This window comes from Malaclemys terrapin, chromosome 3, assembly GCF_027887155.1.
Source record: "Malaclemys terrapin pileata isolate rMalTer1 chromosome 3, rMalTer1.hap1, whole genome shotgun sequence".
Taxonomy (NCBI): Eukaryota; Metazoa; Chordata; order Testudines; family Emydidae; genus Malaclemys; species Malaclemys terrapin.
In genome coordinates, this window is record NC_071507.1 from 52,442,834 (window position 1) to 52,462,411 (window position 19,578).

The 19,578-nt window shown below is 42.2% G+C and overlaps 1 protein-coding gene across 1 annotated transcript in view; it reads left to right on the forward strand.

The window, feature by feature from the left end:
* The window catches only part of DNAH14 (dynein axonemal heavy chain 14), a 468,480-nt gene that overhangs the window by 167,101 nt on the left and 281,801 nt on the right, over positions 1-19,578 (forward strand). The window contains 4 exon segments of the mRNA XM_054022851.1: positions 1,232-1,306; positions 7,849-7,936; positions 8,773-9,023; positions 10,248-10,479. Coding sequence (XP_053878826.1) covers positions 1,232-1,306; positions 7,849-7,936; positions 8,773-9,023; positions 10,248-10,479 — 646 coding nt within the window.

Below are 19,578 nucleotides of genomic sequence, written 5' to 3' on the forward strand. Positions count from 1 at the left end.
TGGACTGTCCAACCAAGTGATTGGAACTCTACTGTCCCCCCCACAGTCTTCAACACGAAAGACTTACTCCTGCATCTGGTTTAGGTTTAGCTCATGATGTCACAAAAAACGCAAAACCTCGAAGGACTCTAGTATTCCAGCTATTCTGGATTTTCTGCAGGACAATGTGTACGAGGGTCTTCAGTCCAACACCATAGCATACCAATTGTCAGCCATAAGTAGCATCTTACATGAATGGCCCTCAGAATCTTTGGCAGAGAATCCTCAAGTCTCAAGATTTCTCAGAGGAGTGAGGCTGCCTAGACTCATGATCATACCAGTCTTTCCTAAATGGGATCTATTACTGGTGCTAAAAGACCAGACTGTTCACCCTTTTGAACCACTGACAGTGGTCACATGTTCTGTCTACTGATTAAATCCTATTTCCTGGTTGCTGTCACATATGAATGGCATATTTGCCAAGAGACAAATTTTAATTTTTATATATATGTAGGATAGGTCTATCAATGATTATTAGCCAAGATGGTCTGGATGACGGGGAATAGATCACTTGATAAATTGACCTATTCCGTTCGCTCTTTCTGAAGCATCTGGCACCAGCCACTGTTGGAAGACCCGATTCTGGGCTAGATGGACCATTGGTCTGACCCAGTATGGGCGTTCTTATGTACTGTTTGCGGGCCAGTTAGTCTACCATACGTAGTGTACTGGTTGATATTGAATTTTTTGTTACTAACCATATTCTGGGAGTTTCTACACAGCTTTAGAATGATCTTTCGGCAGCAAGCTAGAGAAGAGGGTGTGGCCAGTATGGGCTCTGCTACAACACTGAACTGCCTGTGGAGCTGCAAAGAGGAGGGGGAATAGCTTGTACGATCTCAGAATTGTGGGAGACATTGCTAGCAGAAAGGAAGTTATGCATTATACAAGGGGTCTAAGCCTACAATCCCCATGAAGACAAAATGTCCATTGATTTCTTTGGGAGTTATGCACATGAATGAGCTGCAGAATCAGGGCCTGAGGAGTCTGTAGCCCCTGAAGAAAGACAGTGATTCCAAAGAAGAGGAAGTGTTTGCTCACACTCTGGATTAAGTTCAAGTGTGTAGAATTTGGAAATAAGAGGTGCAGTAGAACTCCTTATGCCTACAATTCAAATAAAGTTGTAAGAATATGAAATTAAAATGTTCAGTTGTTTTCAGTAAGTGCTGACTTTTCAAATTCTACATTACAGGATTATTCGTATTAGAGGCCCTGTTGAGCAGTGGCTAGGAAATGTAGAGAGCAGCATGTTTGACATGGTAAAAAAGTAAGTATATATTTCCCACTGAATAAAAAATTCTCTATTATAGTCATTTGTGTTGCATATTTATTTGTATTTGTGGTAGCATCCAGAGGCTTCAATCATGATCGGGATCCCATTGACTTAGGTGCTGTATAAACACACAGTAGGAGATAGATAGTCTCTTCCCCCAAAGAGCTTACACTTGAACAAGGGACTTACAATTATTTTAAAAAAAAAAACAAGCAACTGCGTACCATAAACACTCTTATCTAGAGCTAAATGAAAACTGACAATGTGCAGAATTTCAGGCTTATGTTTGGTAGCATTGGCATGCAGAAGTGCTCAGAAATCATTTGAGATAACCAGACTAGTCCTTTCAAAACAGCAGAGCATGATTTCACTGCTCTTGGAGCATATTTTATGTGCAATTCCAGTTGAAGATGGGGGAGTTCTTAATAGTCTAATCATGTATTAAACAGCAAACAAAATTGTACTAACACTTCTTAAAAAAACAATCGTGCAGATGGTTTAGGTGTGTAATTTTCAATCCCAACAAACCCCATCCCTTTCCACTTCATGTACACTTTAAGTGTTACTCTGTTTTGTTTGATTCTGAATTATCCTTTTCTCCTTATATAAGCTTTATTCTCAGGAGCCATTGGTAGCATGCCCCTCCCCGAACATCTGTCTCTGGACAGACATAGCATCCCTTTGACCTCAGCCAAGATCTCCCTTAAGAGGTGGAAGACTTTAGAAGATTCAGGGAAAGCTCCAAAGAGGAGAAACTTGGACTCCCATCACAAGGAGCCAGCTCCCAAAAGGCCCTAATCTCCCACTAAATTTACAGTATTGGAGGCCTCGACCTCTCAACTTGGTACCATGGAAGCAATGAACTCTTCCTACAGTACCAGCAGAGCCAGAAGATCCTGGAGTGTTTCAGAAAAATATGGCTCCAGCAGGCCCATGTACAATGAAAGACAGGATGCACAGGACATATACTTCTGTAAAATGGCACCGTATACATCAGACTTACCATCAGTGCCTTCTTCCTCTGACAAAATTGAAGCACCAGACACTTGAAGCCCCAGCACGTGCCTGCTCCAGATCAACAGTACCATCCACCTCAACTGCTGCATTGGTTTACTGATCCACTCCATACCGCAGGAATACCACTACTCCAGGGACCTATCAGATTTAGATGAGCTGGTGTCCCCACAGTTCATAGATACCAAACAACTCTTGGTACCAAGATCCCAGTCTCCGGATTACGATTGCTTCCCAGTATTACAAGATTCTCTGCCTTTTTGTACTGGGCCCCCCTGCTTTGGAAGATATTGAGGAGGATGAAGGAGATATTCAGTCAGTCTCATATTATCAGTGCATATCGGGACAGAAAGCTATACTTTGACAGGATCCGTGTCCACAACAGGAACAGTAGAATCACTTCTGGGTGCCACCCTCTCTTCCATATGGCCTTCCTCTCTCCCCAGTGATCATACGAGGATCCTTGGGCAGCATATTGTCAGCAGTTTGCCAAATTCCACCTCCATTACACCAAAAGGCTAGGGTTATACAGTCTCCCCATCAAACCCCCTTCATGAGAAGACCTTTGAAGAACAGGAGAGTAGAGAGAAAAAGGAGGCTGTGATGGGTTCCCCCTGGGTGCCACCTGCAACTGGGGTACCACTGAGCCCCCGACCCACCAGCCTGGGCCCCCTCTCACACTGTACTGCTGTGACAAGCTACAAAACCCTCCAGCCTGCACTTTCACCAGCATGCATAGGTAGGGACACACCCAGCTGCAGTTACAGGTAGCTCTCTGACCAGCCCCTATAGTTAGTCTCCTAGTTCTAGTTGTAGTTATTTTCTTTCTTATTTGACGCTTAAAAATCCCTTTAATTCCTTTCCTGTTCTTTTCTCCCCTTTACCCCAATGGGGTATACTCAGTTCATCGGGCTTCAAAAAATGCCTCACTTTAAAGAGGCAATCCCAGTTGTGGACAAGTACTCTCAGTGCATTCTCTGCCTTGGAAAAGGCCACATCCAGTAGAAGTGTGGTCTTTGCCAACAACTCCGGCCAAGATCCCTTAAGGACAGAGAGATCTGCCGGAAGGTCATCTTCATGAAGGTTGCTCTCCAGCCCGAATCACCTGACCGATGTGAATCTTCCCCAAGCCCTCTACATCTAAGGGCTGTGGGTCAAAGAAACAAGCTGCAGACCCTTTTCATAAATCATCTAAGAAGAGAGCATCAAGTCCCCACAGTGAGCTCCGAGATAACTGTAAGCGATCTCCATTTCACTTGGTATCTTTGGCACCGTCAGCACTAAGACCATCTCCGCTGCCACTGACCCTGGGATGGTTGGTACTAGCAGAATCCCACCATTCCAGGGACCTCAGCATGCTAGATGCATCTGAGTCCTCACCTCTTGGGACCTCTGCACCAAGCATTTACTGAGCACAGGAAGTATCCACACTGCCATGTCATGCCCCTCCGCTCTCTAGTGACGCTTCAGACAGTGAGCCAGAGGAGGTAGTGTTGCAGTACTCCTCCCAAGCCCCATATGGTGCTCACTATTAACAGAGCCAAAGGATATACCCACAGATGGCCCCACCATCTTTATACGGCCACTCATGGGCTCCACCACTGGGCTGTATGCCCCCACCATCCCAGTAGCCATATTGGGAACCTTGGGTGGCACATTGCCAGCATGCCTCTCAGGCTTCAAGCCTCACCTGAGAACTATCAAGATACACCTCCTTGCCTACAGCATCCAGTGCTTCAGAACCTCCACAAGACATAGAGGAACAGGAGGCCAGTACTGAGGAAGAAGTGACACCAAAGACCGTATCCTCCTCTTCTTCGGGCAAAGTCTTCATGCCTCCCCCATCATTTTTGGCAGATGACTTTCACCTCTTCCAGGAGCTGGATAAGAGAGTGGCAAACACTGTCTGGATACCATTGGAAGAAGTCAAGGACACCCACGTACAACTCCTTCTCCACTTTCCTCATCCTCCAAGATTGCCCTCCCTATCAACGAGGTCATGTTAGACCTGGCAAAAACCGTGTGGCCCATCACCAGTGGTGCCTACCTGCAAGCAGGCGGACAAAAAGTACTATGTCCCTGCCAAGGAATCTGAATTTCTGTTCTCCCACCCATCACCCAACTCCATCATGGTGGATGCCATTAACTCCGATGGCTGACAACACCAGTCAAGGGCTATTCCCTGTGATAGGGATTGGAAGCATCTAGATCTTTTCATTAGAAAAGCGTACTCTTTGGCCACTCTCCAATTCTGTATCGCCAACTACCAGGCCCTCATAGCGAATATGATTATATAAATTACTTAAAACTGAATGACTTTATTGAAAAGATGCTAGAATTACATTGTGACCAATTTAAGACCATTATCTAGGAGGGCCAATTAGGGCAAAGACATCGCTGCAATCTGCCCTCTATGTGGCCGACATAGTGGCTAGGGTGATGCAATTTTGCAACGGCTCCGTCTGAGCTTCCTGAAAGAGGTACAGTCCATTGTTGAGGACCTTCCTTTTGATGGCACAAAGCTTTTTGCTGAAAAAACTGTCTCCTATCACAGCCTGTGTCTCCTATCACACCCTGAAGGACTCCAGAGCTACTCTCTGGTCACTGTGTATCTATACACTGGGACAAAAGAGACAATTTAGTCCCCAATCCCAGCATCGATCACACATGTCTCAATCTCAATCTCAATGCCACTATGAGCCACAAAGAAAGAAAAAGGGAAATTCCCTATGTGCAAACCACTTGGCCCACCATCTTCTTTGTCTCAGCCCTCTACATCCAAGCACCATTTTTGATGTGTGGATCGAAGTGCCATTAGATCACTCCCCCTGAGTGACACAGCTGACCAGTGTTTCACATCCATTTGGCCACCAATCGGCAGCGTTCGGCTGTGTCTGGGAATGCCTAACGTGGAACAATGGGTCCTAAAGTTTGTTCAAACTAGGTATTTCATCCATTTTACCTCCCTCCCTCTTCCACAACACCCTTCCCCATCCCTCTTTAGGGATCCTTCTCACGAGAGTTTACTACAACAAGAAGTAGACTGTTTCCTCCAGTTAGGAACCATAGACCCAGCACCTCAACTGCTACGAGGCAAAGGGTTCTACTAGATGTCAGAGCTCTCAACAAGTTTGTCAAGGCTCAACAATTCAAGATGGTCACTTTAGCAATGATCGTTTCAGTGTTGGAACAGAGAGACTGGATTTTGGCCGTCAACCTTCAGGATGCTTATTTCCGTCTCTCAGTCCTACTGACTCACAGATGATTTCTCAGATTCACTCTGGGACACGACCACTACCAGGACAGAGTGCTACCCTTTAGGCTATCAACGGCCCCAAGAGTATTTTCCAAGGTTCTCTTAGTGGTGGCCACTTACTTAAGTTCCCAAGGGATAAAGATCTACTTGTACCTGGATGATTGTCTCCAAGTCACCAAATCTATGATGCACTTGTTCACAGAACTGGGCCAACAGATCAACATCCAGAAGTCAACCCTCACTCCAGGGCAATGCCTGGAATTCATAGGGGCTGACCTTGACTTGTTACAGGCCAGAGCCCTCTTGCCTCAACGCATCATGCTCATAGAGACCATTCAGAACAGCCTATAAATATCAGCTAGACTCTGCCTCCACCTCTTGGGTCACATGGCAGCAAGAACGGCAGTGATACCACATGCCAAGCTTCACATGCGATACCTCCAAAAATATAGTTCAGTTTGGTCGACAGACTGGACAAATCCCACCAGAATCAAAAACTCCTTAGACTGGTGGAAGGACCCAGCTGACGTTTGCAAAGGGATCCCCTTCTCACAAACCTTGCCATCGTTGCTCCTCACCACCAATGCATCACTCATAGGGTGGGGCATGCATCTGAATAGCCTCATGATGCAAGGCAAGTGGTCACCAATGGAGATGTCCCTTCACATCAATCACCTCAAGCTAAGAGCTGTCAGAAATGCCTGTGCCCATTTCCTCCCACTGATCACAGGATTACACACAAAGATTCCTAACAGACAACATAGCCTGTATGTACTACATCAATTTACAGGCAGGAGTTAGATCGCCCTCCCTATGCGCAGAAGCAGTGAGGCTATGGAATTGGTGCATCTCCCGCAACGTTACACTGTCCGCAGTTTACCTCCCAGGCACACAAAACTCGATAGCGGAAAGTTCAGTCAAAAATTTCCATACAGCCACGAGTGGGAGAAACATTCAACAGTACTTCACGACGGATTCAGATGATGGGGGACATTGTCCACAGACCTGTTGGGCACTCACCTGAATAAGAAATATCCATGCTAGTGCTCCAGAGTGGGAATGAGTCAATATTCCCTGGGCAATGCTCTCCTCATCTCTGGAACACCTTTTCACCATTATCTTTACTGTTTAAAGTCCTGCTGAAAATAAAGAGACAGAGCCCAAGTCATCCTGATTGCTCCTACTTGTCCAAGACAGACCTGGTACCCTTACCTAGGAGAGCTCAGCTGTGTCTTCACGTGGTTTGGGTCTTTGCCCTCTGGCTTCCTGAAACATGCAACACCAGTCAGTGCCCCTCGTCTCTGGGGCAGAGCTTCAAAGGCCAGATATTTTTGGCATAACCAATGTTGGGGAGCTTACATTAACTACAAGTAGAAATTACACAGGAAATTCATCCAGTAAGCCAGGACCCTGAAAACACATTTAAGTCTTACTGTCATAAAAGCCCATGCCTCTCTGGTCCATTTCAATATAATAGTCTTTTGAAGTCCTCACGTCTGTCACAGTCATTATAAGGACTAGTGATGGCAATTAAAATTTCTTGGAATCCCGTTTATTTTATACATCTTTTACTATGGATGCCTTCACTCTCAGAGAAGTGGTTTTATTTGAAAGAGGAGTGGTTTGTCTTTTGTAAAAGTTTCATTAGGTAATGGATTAGTCTGATAAGGCATCAGTAAGGAGACACTGAAGCAGAAGTGGGATTTGTTTCTGTAGTCTGAGCAGTCATTATTTGGAGGAGGCATTTTTGAAACTGATGTTAAGCACAAATATTGCAATTTGTTTTATGGACAAAATGCTGGCATATGGCATGGTAGTTCTTTTAGGGCCTGTTCTACAAGATACAAAGCACTTAATGCAGGGTTCTGAGCACCTCATATGACATTGAAGGTGATGAGGACTTTGCATCTTTGGGCCCTTGGTGATCTGCTGTAGCATCAAAAATATCCAGAATAGCAAAGTCTGGTTTGTCAAAATACTTGCTATATTAGCTAGTGATTATGAAGTCTGCTACAAAACCTTAGTATATGGCAGCATCAGAGACGACCCGTGCCTGCTGATGGCGGGGGAGGGGGCAAAGTGAGGGCAGCGGCTTCAGCAGTGTCACTGAGCATACTCACTACAAACCAAGCAGCAAATCTGGGGTGGGGAGGCGTGGGAGCCTGCATGCCCTCCTCCACATGTCGCTTCTGGGCAGCATAATAATTAACTAATAGTATTTCTGTGATCACCTACTTTTATTTTAATGGTATGACATGTGTTGTAGATTTGTAAATATTGGAATGGTAGAGTGGAATCAAATGGAATTTAAACAGTGGTTTCTGACTCATCCAGGACAGGTGGTACTTCTTGTGGTAAGTATCATTGAGAATTCATTCAAACCTGAAAAATGCCATTGCCACTTGTATTTTGGATATCTGTTTTAGTGAGAAACTCTGCCTTTAAATATCTAAATCCTATGCTAATAATGCTATATGAATGCAGATTTCTAAATTTCAGTACAAAATGCTTGACTACTTGGTTGATAACATGATTCTTTAACATAAACCATTTCTGCAGGTTTAATCCTGCTTCTGTACTCTGGTTCTCTGATTATCAGAGGTGGTTGGAGCAATTTAAAAGTTGCCTGAGCGTGGGACCATTTTGTATTGCCCAGCAGTCAAGGAAAAAAGAGAACAGATAGTAGTCTTGACATGAGGGCCTCAAATGTAATAGGGTTAAAATAGAGGAATAGTGGGAGGAGGGTAATTTTAAGGGCTGTAACAGAAGCTTACAGAAAAAATAGTTATATGCTAATTACATTGAAATAACATTTATGAATGTGAAAAAAATCATAGTATTTCCAGAGTCCGTTACCTGAATGAAGTAGAATACAGAAGAACGTGATCATTTGAGAAGGTTAAGATACAAAATATCTTCTATACATTGTGAAAAGATTATATTATTTTTTCTCTGTGTTCAGAAAGGGAATATCAAATAATCATGGGGTTCTGCTACCATTATTCATCATAAGCAGCTCTTATCTTCATTACTCCGTTATTTGTGGAGTAAAGTACTGGTTAATGTAAGGATGTCAGAATCTGGCCCCAGGTTATTAAACCAATCTGTGGGTTTATGCAACATGTACTTTTGAAGTCAAAGAAATAGAAACTATAGTTAATGCTGCCAGAATAATATTTGCCTTTTTTAGAGCCAAATTATGTTTAATAAGGATTGTACAAGAAGTTTCCAGAGTTCTGATCCAAAAATGGCACTGACAGGAATCCATGATGAACTAGTCCATCATCTAGAGCAGCTTGCAGAGATGGCATCTGACATTCTTCAGTTTCACAAGCAAGCCACACTAGAGGCGTTGCTTACTCTGTACATCCACTGTAGGGACATACTTTCCAGTCTGATAGATAAACAAATCTTCAAAAGGGAGGATTTTGAATGGACAAGGTACAAAGTTTTTAAATTATTATAGGTGGAGATGATAGCAATATCTAATTACTTCCCATTATTGGACACTGTTTTCAGTTGCTTATAACTTTGACATACTTTAAGCATTAGGGCTGAAATTTTTAGGGTTTTTTTTTTTTAAATTTTGAATGAACCTAGGAGAAAATGCTTGTTTTCCTATGTTTAAAAAATGCTGGTGACCTTTTCTTTGAGAAGCTGTGTCACTCCATACTTTACAGCTTGAAATTTGGCAGGAGAGTAGCCTTTGTGTCAGGGATGTACCTTTTGCCAACCCTATCAAAAACTGCCTAAATTTGGCCAAGTTACATGCATTTGAAAAATCACAATTTGCACATGCCCAATAGAGACTTGCTAGAGCCTTTCAACTACATTCCCCAAATATTCTGTCCATATTGGACATGTTCCAGTTTGGGGCTTAGCAGAACTTTCCTGGCCATTGTAGCTCTGGGTTGCTGCTGGATAGGTTGTGGCCAGGCATCAGAACTGAGAGAAAGAAGCCAGTCTCTCTCCCGTGCTGACAGTGCCCTCTTCCCCCTGCTGGGCCCATGGAGCATGTAGAAGGAAGCTGCCTGGTTTTAACGCAGAGGGGACAAGAGCTGGATAGGCAGGTGTGGGGGGAGTAGATTGGGACTGGAAGTCAGGGAGGGAAATGGGAAGGGACTGACTAGAGAGCACATGAGGAGTCAGGGTGAGGGAGGAGACTGGGACTGGTGAAGCAAAGAGACTTGGGCAAGGAACCAGGTGTGGGGACAACATTGAGATTGGATGAAGACCCCAATGTTTCAAACAGCAGTATGTCAAAGTGCATTACAAAACTTTTAGTTTGTGGTAGCAGGATCCACAAGACCCAGTAGTACCCGGCAAACTAGTGTGCTGTACATTAAAACCCTAGATTGCTATGTATTAATTGACCGTGTAGACAAGTCCTCAGAGTTTGTGGTATTTTTACTCATATAGTCAGTATTCCATGTCATTATGATAAAGTGATGCTTTATTTTCAGTACATAATGTAATTACCTTTGGTTTCTAAATTTTCTCCTATTTATGATTATTATTTTTTGTTTGACTCTTTCTGCACCTTCAACTCTATCTAATTTATCCCTTCATTTAAAAAATACATGTATTTTCCATACAGTGAATAGTTTGATGTTAGTTCCTTTGTCATTCATTTTACAAGATTCTGATACACAAATATTATTTCAGGCAGTTGCGTTATGAATGGAATGAAATGAACACCACATGTAGGGTAGTTCAAGGTAATGCCTCCTTTATTTATGGCTATGAGTACTTGGGCTGTTCCTCTCGATTGGTTATTACACCGCTCACCGACCGATGTTGGTTAACCCTTACTGGAGCACTACACTTGAATCTAGGAGGCTGTCCTGCTGGTCCAGCTGGTACAGGAAAAACCGAGACTGTAAAAGACCTGTCTAAAGTAAGTACCATATGCTGATAGAACAGAATAAATCCAGAGCATTTATGATATTTCCTTTTAGAGAAACTATAACCTGTAGTTTTTCTGCTATACAGCTTCTGTCTGCATTCATCACTAATGGGTAACACATCCCACTTGTAGAATTTGAAGGTGATCTAGTGCTGTTGTTGGAGGCTTCAGGACTCAGGTCAGACCACTATATCTTCTGCCTCCAACAATGCTGGCGGTTTTGTTTCGCCTTACCATTTTGTTGTATAATTTACATTTTTATTTGTTTTCTTGCAGTAGTGACTTGATTTCAGCTTTTAGCTCCTCTCTCACTTTCCTAAGGTGAAGAATGAATGGAGTATTGAGGCTCTCACCCTCTGCCTTCTCCAGTACAGTATGATCACACTGCCCTCTACTCTGTCAGCAGAGAAGCCCTGCAGGCATGAGTCAAGGCCAAGAAGTATTATGGGCAGCTTTTCAGGAACTTTCAAGGGCAAGCTATGCCTTACTCCAACAAGTTGCCGACCCTCGCTCTGCCAGGGAATGGAGCTTTGGGTCAGACAGGTGTGCTGAAGCCTCAGCCCCAGGCTCAGCTCCAAGCCATGACCCCTTATGGAAGGCTTGACCAGGAACAAGACCACAGAGATGAGAACCCCTCACAGCCTGCTAAGGGGTAAATATTGCAAACGCCAGAGACTCTAGGTACCAAAAAGACAAAAGCAAATATGCCCTTAATAAGGCAGCAATTTGTATATTGAATGAACAAGCAATATAAAAATTGGGGTTTAAACCCTTTTTCTTTTGCTTTTCCACCCCGAGGAAGAGTTTGCTGGGGCTTTTCTCCTCAAAGAGGCTCTTTTACAATGCTCTGTATCAAGTCCATTGCTCCTCCTCCACTCTGCAGCATAGAATCATAGAAATATAGCACTGGAAGGAATAGGACTCAGTAGGGCATCTCATCCAGTCCCTGCATTGAGGCAGAACTAAGTATTACCTAGACCATTCCTGATGGTTGTCTAACCTATTTTTAAAAACCTCCAATCACAGAGAGATTCCATAGCCTCCCTAGGTAATTTATTCCAATGCTTAAATAGCCTTACAGTTAGGAAATTTTACCTAATGTTTAACCAAAATCTCTATTGCTGCTATTTAAGCCCATTACTTCTTGCCCTGTCCTCAGACAATAAGGAGAATAATTTATCGCCCTCCACTTTATAACAACCTTTTATGTACTTGAAGACTGTTATCATGTCCCCCTTCACTCATTTCTTCTTCAGACTAAACAAGTCCAATTTTTTCTATCGTTCTTTGTTGGTCATGTTTTCTAGACCTTTAATCTTTTTTTTTAATCTCCTTTGGATTTTCTCCAGTTTGTCCACACCTTTCCCGAAGTGTGGTGCCTAAAACTGGACACAGTACTCCAGTTGAAGCTTTATCAATGCTAAGTAAACTGGAAGAATTACTTACAGCACTCCTGTGAATACATCTGTAAGGGGGGACAGACTCCAGTCTCTCCTTTGCAGGCTCTGTCAGGTCTGTGTTGCTAGGCATCAGCCAATGTGAGCTCCTGGGCAGTAGTTCTGCAGAACTGAGAGCAGAGGTCTGCCCTCTTACACTGCCTGTCCCCTTCTGAGCTGCTCTGCTTCCCTTTTGAAAGTCCATCTCCAGTTTGCACAAGCTTTATAAGTGTGGAAGGGCAGGGCCATCTGGTACCAAAGTTGCTCCTTAACCCCTTGTTATTTAGTGTGGAGTTTGTATACCACATCCCATACCCTTCCCCTCAAAACAGGAACTGGGTTCATATCCTCCAGACCCAGGTCCCCACCCTCTCGGGGGTGGGGGGGCGGGGGGAATCTACATTTTGGTGGGCCTTCCGAGCTCAGTGAAATACCTGAAAACTGTATGACTGTAAGGAAAGGTACCACTGTATAATTCTGGGGTTGGCATACTTTATGGAGTTTAACCAGTGAAGAGGGGCAATGATCTGTTACTAGTGAGACTGGATTTCCCAACAAATGCTGTCTTAGGGCCTAGTCTACAACCCATTTCACAGCTAAAGCTTCCTTTTCTATGACTGAACAGGCCACCTCCTGCGGAAACAGTTTTCTGTGTATGTAGAGGACCAGGTATTCTCCCTCAACTGCCTGGGAAAGAACTACACCCAGTCTTACATCAAAGCTGTCTGTTTGTAGTGAGAACTTTTTGGAAAGGTCTGATTGGAGAAGTACCGGCTCCTGGCACAGACGATCTTTTAGAGTCCTAAATGCCCTGTCACAGGCCTCTGACCAAATGATTTTGTTAGGCTTGGTGTCCTTCATGAGGTCTATGAGACATGCTGCAATCAGGGCAAAATCTGGTATGAATCTTCTATAGTTTCCTGGTAGGCTCAGAAAGTGTTGTATCTGTTTATTTGTCATCGGGATGGGGCAGGTAGCTAAGATCTGTACTATGCCAATTAGTGATTGTAACTTGCCCCTCCCTGTGTTATAACTGAGGTATGTAACTTCCTAGTTCGCCATCTTACTGTTGGCTATCTTTGCAGTTAGTCCTGCACTCTTGAAAGCCCATAGGATAGAAGTGACATGTCATAGGTGATTGTCCCAATTATGGCTGTAAATCATGTTATCTATATAGGCTGAGCATATTGTCTGTGAAGTCACAGCACTTGGTCCTTGAGTTTTTGAAAAGTAGATGCTACCCTGTGGAGGCAGAATGGCATAGTGCGAAATTGGTATTGACTGAATGGGGTGGATATAGCTGTCTTTTCCTGTGATTCTGAGGTCAGAGATCTCTCAATACCCCTTTGTGAGGTCTAGGGCAGAGATGTATTTGGCAACTCCCAGCCTTTCTAGTAATTCATCCACCTTGGGCATAGGGTAGGTGTCAAATCTCGTTATTGCATTTACATTTCTGAAATCAATACAGAAGCGCGTTGTCCCATCTGATTTTGATACCAGCACAATGAGACTTCTCCACTCACTGCAAGACTGATTCCTTTCTTTAGCAGGGCTGGGATGAACGTGCCTGCATTCTCAATCTTCAAATTCTATAATTATCCAGAGAGAGAAAGAGAAAATATTTGAAAGGTTTAAACACCAAAGAGAGAGAATTTGTTTAGTATAATTAAAGTTGGTACAACTAGGGTAATGACATATTTTAAATCTAGGTTGGAGAAGACACTGTTAAATGTAACAATAAGAATGGGACCTGCATTGTCAGGGAGATGGACTAGATGATTACAAGGAGGTCTCTTCCATCTGTAGATTCTGGGCCATGACAGTTTGCCTTCCTTACATGAAGTGTTTTATGGAGATCAGTAAACTATTCATTGTGAGTAAGGCAAGAAGGACTGGGCCTTCTTATCCTTATAAGAATTTTAATGGGTATTGTATATTTTGCAAACCTTAGTTGAATATAAAACAAATACTGTAGCTACGAAGAATGTAGTCTCTTTTTAGGGTAATGGTTGTTCAGAATAAAATTTCAGCCTTGTTTAAATGTTGAATCCTAAGAACACATATACATAATGGTTTCAAGCCATTCTGAAAATAAATAAAAATACGGGAATAAGTAAATCCCTAATGCAAAACAATTATAGTTGATGGAGTTACAGTAGGGATGGAACTGGCCCATTGCCTTTTATTCTTCCCTGTGTAGCTCTAAAATGTTGCATTATACCTTTAATTTATCATTTCCAAAGTGATTTTAATTGGTACAGAAATGCATAATTAATTAAAGTTTACATCAGAGTCAGAAAGGCAGTGATACTTGGAAGAACTTGTGTTATGGAGGTTGCTTGGCATTTTTTTAATAACGAAGACCTAAAAGATAGTTAATTGTGTCCATTCATGATAAATTTTAAGGTTTTACTGACTGTCAAATTTATGAAACTCTAATTCAGGGCATATATTTCTATAGTTGGTTGCACTAATAAGATGATACAGTATCAGAGTGTTATATTTTAAGATACATCTTATTGCTTTCAAATCAGCTTTGTGAATAAAATTGGGCCATCAAGTTCATGTCATTTTCTTACAATTTAGATGTGTTTCCCTCAACTGCTGAAACGATTTTTGTTTTTTTTAAATTGATCATATTTTCATAAATATTTGGAACTAAGTCAAAGATGGTGTATGGTACATATCTGGGTGTAAGGGATTGAACTATATACATCAGTTCTAGTTTCCGTAATAGCATGCCAGTAAGAATGTTGAGCCTTGTACCATGAGACCATAGTTTGTCTGTTTTGGAAAGGATTAATTAAATATATTACGTAGATGGTGCCAAAAATATTTGTGATGTCAATATTTTCTTACTTTTAATCTATTTCATTCAATTTTCTGTATTTAATACATACATTTTATTTAGCAAAAACAAATCGGTTATTTTAGTCCTTCGTATAATTTTAATTTCTTGTCCTTTGAGCCTTGAATTGTTCAGTATTAAAGTGCTTAGGAAAGTGCTTTTAACACATATTCTTGGTAGATATGTGTTAAAAACATGGATGTTTTCAGCTTCCGTTTGGCCCCTACTTTTTACTAAGAGACAAAACTTACTGCTACTTTTCTTCTTTTAGAATTGTATATTAGAGAATATTAGAAGCTTTGCTTCTGTGATCCAAAAAGCTTCAGAAAATATTTGCAAACATCACTGGAAAACTGATACGTGAGATGTTGACCTTTATTCATAAAACAGTAACATACCAAGCATGCAATGCTACAAAGTGTTGAGCACCCTCAACTCCCTTTGAATTGGACTTCAGAATACAATAGAACCTCAGAGTTACAAACACCTCGGGAATAGAGATTGTTTGTAACTCTGAAGTGTTCTGAACAAACTCTGAACAAAACATTATGGTGGTTCTTTTAAAAGTTTACAACAGAACATTGACTTAATACAACTTTGAAATTGTACTATGCAGAAGAAAAATGCTTCTTTTAACCATCTTAATTTAAATGACAGAAACAATTTCCCTGCCTTGTCAAATCTTTTTTTAAACTTTCCCTTTATTTTTTAGTAGTTTACATTTAACACAGTACTGTACTGTATTTGCTTTTTTTTGTTTGTTTGTTTTGTTTTGTTTTTTGGTCTCTGCTCCTGCCTGATGGTGTACTTCCGGATGCAAATGAGCTGTGTGGTTTACTGGTCAGTTCACAACTCTGGTGTTCATAACTCTGAGGTTCTATTGTATTTAATATCTTACTCGAGGTTTTCAGGATCAGGTCTTATTTTCTCATATCTATCTTTTTATTCTCCATGTGTATGGTCAACCATTACAGTAGCTGTCTACTGAAATGAAAAAGAAAGAAAGCCCTCTTTTAAATGGTAAATTATATGTATATAAGTAATAAAAGAGAGTATATAAGGTAATCAGATGCATTAATTTAAAATAGCTGAATGAATTACATAACTATTTCAGAACAAGTAATTAGTATAGCAAATGGGAAATCTCACAATGCAGATTCTCACATCTGATTTAAAAAATAAAGATGGGATTAGCACAGAGACATGTTGGGTGTGCATAGAGATGCCTTGCAGGCAACCCAGGATTAGACCAAGTGGCTGGTCAGAGAAAGATGTCATGTCCCCCTGCTGTAAAGCTATGGGTACCAGCTGAGCCACATATGTAATTTTCTTTCTTTAATAAAAGGAAAATGCTGTGGTAGAGTGGCTTTCTACCAATGGAAGTAGTGACTGAGATTATGGAAGACAGAGAATGGGAAAACTGCACTTAATGTGTTCAATTCTAATTTCAAATTGCCCTCCTAATTTTCAAAATGTAACAAGTGTGCTCCATCATTCTCCTTCCTACTCAGCACTTGTTTTGGATGTCACTCACTTCTGCTCCCTCTGGCTGGAACTCTTCCCTTTACCCATACCAATTGCTTTGGCATTTTCAGTTTCACCTTAAAACAAATAATTTTCTTGAGTTTATAATGACAGGTTTCAGAGTAGCAGCCGTGTTAGTCTGTATCCGCAAAAAGAACAGGAGTACTTGTGGCACCTTAGAGACTAACAGATTTATTAGAGCATAAGCTTTTGTGGACTACAGCCCACTTCTTCGGATGCATACCGAAGTGGGCTGTAGTCCACGAAAGCTTATGCTCTAATAAATCTGTTAGTCTCTAAGGTGCCACAAGTACTCCTGTTCTTCTTGAGTTTATAATTGAGTCACTATAAAACACTTTTGGGTATTAGGCCACATTCAGTCCTAGTGTAATTTCATAGGCTTGTGGAGCTGGACCCAGGTACATAGGCTGAATTTTACACACTGCATGTAGAATAAAAAACAAATTATAGTGAATATATTGTAATAGATTATTATTCTACAAGGGCTTATATGTGACCATTTCAGTTCAGGTGTGTGCATGCCAATGCATCGAACCAGAGATATTTTCCCCATAATTGCACCATTAGGGCAGCGCATGTGCCCTCAGCATTCTTGTACTTCCCGCTGAAGTTATAAAGAGGCACAAATACCCCTACCCTCCTTGGTTCCTTCTTCCTGCTTGTAGCTGGTAATCAGAGCATAAGTCTTTGTCACACTCTTTTCCCTTATCAGAGAATTTTTTCTACAAAAAAAATATATACTGTATGTATATAGTTAGTTTAGTCTAATTATAATGATACTTGTATTTTAAAAAATGTTTTTGCTGGTTTTTGTTTGCTTTTGAGCAGAGGTGAAAGTAAGCTGGTACAATACGGCATACTGGCAAGAGCTGGTACGCCATGCTGGACTGGACCGGCTTCTCTGGCAGTGATTTAAAGGGCCCAGGGCTCCAGCCACTGCAGGGAGCCCCGGGCCCTTTAAAGTGCCGCCCCAGCCCCGCTGCCGGAGCTCCGGCAGCACTTTAGAGGGCCCGGGGCTCCCCGCAGTGGCCAGAGCCTCTGGCCCTTTAAATCGCTGCCGGAGGCCCGGGGCTCCTACAGCCGGGCTTGGGTGGGGATTTAAAGGGCCTGGGGCTCCCTGCAGTTGCAGGCGTCTCGGGCCCTTTAAATCCCTGCCGGAGCCCCGGGGCTCCGGCAGGGATTTAAAGGGCCCGGGGCTCCCCACAGTGGCAGGAGCACCGGGCCCTTTCAATACCCGCCCGAGCCCTGCCGCTCCAGGGTAGCGGCGGCAGGGCTTCAGCTGTGATTTACAGGGCCCGGAGCGCCGCAGCGGCCAGAGCCCTGGGCCCTTTAATTCACCCATGAGCCCCAGGGCTCCCAGTCACCTCTGCAGCTGGTAGCCACAGCCGGAGCCCCAAGGCCTTTAAATCTTGAAAGGCCACGCCTCTTCTGGTTGAGGCTACGCCCTCGCTCAGGACTCCGGCATACCGGTAAGTCCTTTAAGTTACTTTCACCCCTGCTTTTGATTTCGGTACTGGGCATGTCTAAGTCCCAGGGCATAAGCCTGTTCTGGCTGTAGAAATTCTATTCTATTCAGTGATCCTCACTTCTGTTTTTTAAACATTTTGGGAGAAAGACACATTAGGTATAAGTGTCCTATCTGCAGGGGGTTTAAGACCAGAGCTAAGTTTTCTAGGGAGGTAAGGCTTCCAGACTGGAAGCTGCTTTGCATGCCCCTTAAAATCCAGCTGCTCAATACATGGGGGTTCAGACTCCACACTGTCCAGGAGCATACCACCAGACTTGACAGTATCCCCCTGCCAGAGGGAGTCAGAGAGAAAACGCCATTATCCTTCTCCGGTGCCAGATTTTACTTTTGGAATCAAAGTGTCAGGACATTCAAGCTATTTTTTAAATTTCCTGATGTCCAAATTTTCTTATTAAATGTTTATCTTCCACATTTTATTCTGAGTCATAGTGGGGGTTCTTGGATGAGTAAATTGGTATGATAGGTCTTCAATTCCCAACGGCTCAGCTGATTATTTCGGGAGATTTAGGTCGAGATTTAATGCTTGAATAGGTCCCCCAACAAATACAGTATCAAGAGAAGAAAACACCGAAAAGACTTTTTTAAGTTCTGCCCTGTGCTAAGAATTTTCAATGCTAAAATAATATTGCAGATGCTCTAAGGGGCTGAAGTTTGGTGTAGAGGCCAAATTTCAGCCTTAGTATTTTTTTAGGAGACTTTTAATTCTCCCAGTTTCTACCCCTGCCTCATTTTTACATGCCGAGATGCGTGGTTTTTCTGAAAGTAGTAGAATTTGTATAGCTTTTCTTACATTTTGGTCTAAGATCTATACTCTTCCAAATTATAGATTGCCTTGTATTTGCCTTTAGGAGGTGGAGGAACAACCCTGGGTACTCCTTATTTTCATGGTATAAGACCATCCATATTATTATAGCTAGGTTCGGTTTTTCTGTTACTCCCTGTCAATATGTTTTAACCAATGTAATCAACTCAGAGTGACAGATATTACCCAACAAGAAGATATGGCTATGATTTTAACTTTGCCTTTGGGTTTTCTACTTTGAAGATTGCCCATGTTTTTAACTATATTTGAATTAATTATCAAATCCTCATTTATGTAAGATACATATTCTGTTAAAATTCCAGATCATGGAAACTCTTATCCTTAAAGGTAGATATGAAAAAGGTCCTTCACATCTTCTTTTTTGCCCATGTAAATCTGGAGCTTTGGAAGATCTACCTCATTATAGAAAGATTATAGAATTTTGGATTGTAGAACTTTCCAGGTGCTGAAAGCAAGCTGAACTTTACCTCTTTTGTTTTAAAAACAAAAAGAAGATTTTTTTTATCATCATCTCAAAAGATAATGATTTTAGTATTTTCTCAGTCCACGGTAGTAATTAAATCAATACAATTTTTGCCCTATTAGCATTGTACCAAAGAAGAGAGTTTTTATTAAGTTCTGATTGACATTTTAATATATTATATGGATATTGCTGCTGTTTTAAATTGTGTGTGTTTCTCTTTCTGTATTTGCAAAAGACGTATGTCATATGCAATCTAGTAAAACTGAATAGAATGCTGCCCTCATCTTAAAGGATGTGAAATTGACAAAAACTTTCCCCAAGGGCTGCCCAGGATGCCCTGACTCTGTCTTAGCCTCCCTGCCAGCTCTAGGGCTGTAGAAGCAGAGAACAGGCACTCAGCCTCCCTGCCTCCCCCCAGCTCTGGGACCAGAGAGACATAACAGAGTT